Here is a 4,884-nt window from a genome sequence, read left to right as displayed (position 1 = left end):
TTTTTTTTCTTTCATAAGTATGCTTGTTGTGAGAAGACGGAGAATGAACCATTGGCCTCATCGAAGAGGGATTCAGCGCGTGTTGGTGTGGTTCGGACATTTTTTTTTTTCATTCCGACAGTATGAAACACACGGTAAAAGTCTGATTGCATTCGCTGGCACACCCCACATAACACACATATGTCTCAAGAACACACACATTGTGGAGATTCAAATGAACCTGAGTTATTCTTTTGATCAAAATCACCAATGCTGTCAGGTCTGTAAATGATCTCATGTGCATGTTGTGCTCGTTATTCAGCTCACAAAGTAAACCCTGAAAATGAGGTGATTGTTCAATGAAAACCACTTCTAGAAATTCTAAGCCTTCTTCAAACTGGAATTGATTTAAAAAATGTTCATGCTACCCATTATTGATGAGTACATTGCAACATCGCAAGTCATTGATGCTTTATTTCCATCGGATGATCTTGTTCAGGCAACAAGGAGAGTTTTAAATCAAATTTCTATAGCTGATGATGAAAAGAAATCCATGATGTTATTTGAGCCTTGGCAAGTGCGAATTAATGAAAAAGACAATGAATTATATTTTTCAGATGTTTCCGAAGGATATATCTATACATTAGATTTACTAACAAAAAATGTAAGAAAGGTACTACAATATGGTCCACAGAATTAACCAAACCTAATGGATTATGTATCGGGAAAGATGAAATTTATGTTTGTGATAGAAATAGAATTTGTGTATTATCAAACATGGATGGGAAAATTCTTAGATATTTAGGTAAATCTGGAAAAGGGGATTGTGAGTTCTCATTTCCACATTGATGATTTGGCACTCGATGAAAATGACAACTTGATTGTATGTGACACATACAATCATCGTATTCAAGGAATTTCCAAGCTGACTGGTTCCATGTTGTTTAAATTTGGAAGTTTTGGAGATTCTAAGGGTTGCTTGTCCTCTCCAAAGGGAGTGGTGTACGACAAGAAACAAGCACAATTCGTAGTTTCAGATACTGGAAATAATCGTATTCAAATTTTTGACCGTTTTGGACATTGTTTGAAGACTTTTAAGAGTCGAGATGATGACTCCATGTATATGAAACCTCTTGGAATTTGTATCAGTTATCAATTACAAGAATTAATCGTTTGTGAAATTGGAACTTTACGAATTCAAATATTCAAAAATTGGAAAAGGAGATCTCATGAAATGCAACAAAATCTCATATATCACTTTGATAAGTTTAATGATATTTCGATCATCGTGTCAAATGGTGAGACTGTTGAAATTTCAAATAATTAAAACATTTAAACAATAACTCTCATTAAATAGGTGCTGTATTAAATAGCTTTAACTTTCTTGCCTTGTTCTTCCTCTTCTGATAAATCATTTGGCACGTCAGTTCGCCACACCACTGGATGTTTTCGATAGAAAGGCCATGAAGGAACCGTAAGAATCAAAGCCAGTAACGTTCCGATAGCAAAAATATAAAAACCGAATGAAAATTTCTGGAAGTAAAATCCAACAATAAATCCAACAATCTGAATGATCCAATTAATATTTCATTATTCATTCCAATTAATTAATATTAACATAACATATTAGTTGAATAAATTGATATTTCAAAATTAGTTCGTTTAATCGGAACAGAGATGACTATTTCAAATTTGCTACTCAACAAGATACATTACAGCCGATGTAAAAAGAGTGTACCGATAGATGGTTTCAGCTAGGGCTTGTCCTCGATAGTCAATCACTGAAGACATTTTTTCAATGAATTACTTGGTGGAGATGTTCAATGCAAGAGTCTCACTTCATCAATAAGAACATGTTTATCCGAGTGATTCCATAATAATTCCTGATCTTCTTCAAGGTTGGGAGGACACTGTTCACATAATCCTCGACTCTGAAAAACAATCATCATCATAAAAATGTCCTCTCATTGTACACACAATCTTACATCCGAAGAGCACTCCCAATGTCCCCATTCTCACCATAATCATCATCATCACGGAAACGATCTATCTGTTGCTGAATTGAATTCAAAAACATTCGATCAGATGGCTTTGAATTGGGACACCAATCCATCAAAGGCTGAATTTTCACGACGAGTAGCACATGGCATTCGTGATGTTTTTCGAGGAGTCTTGGAGAAGATGAATCAAAAACAGGACTTGTTGATTATGGATTTTGGTTGTGGCACTGGTACACTCTCTCTTTTGTTTTTGAATGAATTCAAAGAATACATCAAAAGAATTGACGCGGTGGATATGAGTGAAGGAATGATTTCGCAATTAAAGGAAAAGAAGTCAAAACTTATTCAAGAAGGTTTGCTGGAAGGTGATGACAAAATAATTTCGCATGTCATTGACTTGGCTTTAGCTGAAACTGTGAACCATCCCATTGTGGAAAATAAGGGTAAATGTAATGTGATTATTTCAGGTATGGTGTTTCATCACTTGGAAAACGTTCCAGAAAAGATGAAACTTTTAGCAAGTTACCTTGCTCCAGGTGGTGTTTTGATCTTTACTGACCTCGACAAGGATCAAGAACATAGTGATAAATTTCATTGTAAACACATGACACATGAGGTTCCATATAAGGGCGGCTTCTCTTCAAATGAAATTAGTCAATGGTTGAAAGAGGCTCATTTTGTGGACGAAGAGTTTTCCAGAAATGTTACCACTTCAAAAAAAGGCAACGATGGTATTGAAAGAGAGTTTATTTTGATGACTACAAGCGCATCCAAGCACTAGTTCGTTAATAGAAGTCTTTCAAATAAGGATCATTCATGAATTTTTCTACTATCGACAATACAGATTCTATTTAAAGTATGTTGAAAATTGAAAATCAACGCAAAATGATACACTCACCTTTCTCTGTTCTAGGAGAATCAACTTTCTTTCTCTGATAAAGAATTTCTTCAAGTCGCTTTGAAGGTACCTTTCTTGTTGGTTGTTTGCTTACGTCTTGCTGTTTTAAACTGTGAGATGCTTGGGCAGTTGGTTGGACTTGTTGAGGTTGAGAGAGCGGGGGTTTGTTCGAGGTGGCTTGTACGTTTTGTTTCGGTTCATTTTCTGCAATTTCCTGTCTGATAGGGTCTGAAGAGTGTCCTTCCGTTGGCAATTTTTCAATCATTTCTTTTTTGGATGTCACAAGCACTGGTTCATGCATTGCATGTTGATTTGTTTTTTTGTCCATCATTATTTGACCTTTGATTTTTGATTCCACCTTATTAATGTCATAAGGTACCCTGTTAAAGTCATGAAAGATGTCAACAATCAGAGAATCTTCAAAATACTCACCCAAATTTTGGAGGAACGGAAGCATGACGATGCAGCTTTTTAACTGGAGGTTTTTTGATTTCTTTCTTTGGAGTTTCTGATTTCTTTTTCTTAACATTTCCTCCCAAGCCTGCAGACCAAGCTACAGCTTTTGGAGGCCCTTCTGAGTCCTCCGTTTCAGCAGGAGAGATTTCCTCCTTTTGTATCACTATTAGATCTGCTCTCTTACTAGGCTTTTGCTCAGGTAAATGCGCATGTTCAACCTGCTGTTGATTTGTTTGTTGATTTGTTTGGTGGTTTGTTTGATGATTTTGGAATTCAATGCGTTGTGGTTGTTGCGGAGCTACGTGATGCACAATTGTAGGAGTATTAAGGGGATGTGACGGATATGAAGGGTAGTGAATATAGGTGGTTGGAGGTATAAGTGGATAAGATTGATATGGATTTGAATTTTGGTAAGGGCTAAAGTAATCATGCACGTGAGGAATGGGAGTATTGAAAAAGTTTTGATGTACATTTCCATTCAGCCTACTGGGAACATTAAATCGAGTCTCATCGAAAAAAGGTGAGGATGGGGTTGGTAAATAGTTTGCATGTTGAGCTGGATGATTTAAATAATTGTTGTTGGATTTTTTCATTGGTGAGGCTTGAATGTTGTTATGCTTATCAGGCAAGTAAGGATCAAACTGATCTTCATTTCCTGAAGATAATTGAATACCTTGCCTATCCCCTTTTCTCCAACTTGATGATGGTTTATATCTCGAATCTTCTTCGTTGGTCATATCTTCATGAGAGGTACTTTTTTTTTCAGGGGTGGATAAATGTTGCTGGTTGGGAGGAGGAGTAAATAGCTGCTCTTGACTATTATTATGATGGATTAGAGAGGGGTTTGGATGTTGGGTGGTGCCTGGTGCAAGGTTATCTAAAATAATGTTGGATCAATAGTGAAACACAATGATCGTTACATACCCATGAGCTCTTTAATTCCTTCCAAAGAGGAATAGGCTCCCAGTTTTTGTTGGACGCTTCTTATTCCGATTAGGGCAAGGTACTGTAAAAGCTTCATCCAATTTCGTTCCGAAAAAGCTGTAACCACCTACTTGAGCATCCCTGACTAAATACATCAACTTACTGTTGAAGAAGGCCTTAATTTCTCTGCTATTCCTCATCAACGAAGCACAAAGTAGTTCCTCGTCGCTGGTGTGCTGCATTGAAACCGAGCTTCTCATTTTCGTTTGGCGCTTATTTTTTTGAATTGTATTTTTTGAATTTATTTGAAACTGATTGTATTGGAAGTGGGAGTGAATGAAAGAAAGACGAGATCACTGGAAACAATTTTTCCCTTCTCGTAGGAATGAAATTGCCACGTAGTGTGATCTACTTTGGTGAATCCTTTCCTTGGTTTATGACTGTAATTACTTTTTGAACGAACCCTCTTTTTCGTGATTTTGGAACTCGACCTTTTCATGCACGATTCGTCAGGAAGAGGATGTATGGGAGAGGCATCAAGAGAGGGAGTGGATGTGGTAGAGGAGGATGAAGAGCTTGACAACAATGAATCTCTCCTTAATGAAAAATAGCTTTGAGAGAGAGGGG

The 4,884-nt window shown here is 36.8% G+C and overlaps 3 protein-coding genes across 3 annotated transcripts; 2 read left to right on the top strand and 1 right to left on the bottom strand.

Moving 5' to 3' along the window:
- Nucleotides 1-394: 394 nt before the first annotated feature.
- Nucleotides 395-1,306, top strand: FDP41_001253 (uncharacterized protein; the record flags this gene model as incomplete). The annotated part of the gene is made up of 2 exons (XM_044703059.1): nt 395-643; nt 785-1,306. 2 exons carry the CDS (start codon nt 395-397, stop codon nt 1,304-1,306), a joined length of 771 nt encoding a protein of 256 aa, XP_044564298.1.
- A 629-nt stretch (nt 1,307-1,935) lies between these two features.
- FDP41_001252 (uncharacterized protein) lies at nt 1,936-2,760 on the top strand (the record flags this gene model as incomplete). Its single annotated transcript, XM_044703048.1, has 1 exon — nt 1,936-2,760. The coding sequence occupies one exon, from the start codon at nt 1,936-1,938 to the stop codon at nt 2,758-2,760; it is 825 nt and encodes a 274-aa protein (XP_044564297.1).
- Nucleotides 2,761-2,764: 4 nt separating this feature from the next.
- Nucleotides 2,765-4,517, bottom strand: FDP41_001251 (uncharacterized protein; the record flags this gene model as incomplete). The annotated part of the gene is made up of 5 exons (XM_044703037.1): nt 2,765-2,826; nt 2,878-3,257; nt 3,310-4,210; nt 4,258-4,339; nt 4,389-4,517. 5 exons carry the CDS (start codon nt 4,515-4,517, stop codon nt 2,765-2,767), a joined length of 1,554 nt encoding a protein of 517 aa, XP_044564296.1.
- Nucleotides 4,518-4,884: the final 367 nt, after the last annotated feature.

This window comes from Naegleria fowleri (genome assembly GCF_008403515.1).
Source record: "Naegleria fowleri strain ATCC 30894 chromosome Unknown tig23, whole genome shotgun sequence".
Lineage (NCBI taxonomy): Eukaryota > Heterolobosea > Eutetramitea > Acrasida > Naegleriidae > Naegleria > Naegleria fowleri.
This window is presented reverse-complemented; position numbering and strand designations above follow the sequence as displayed.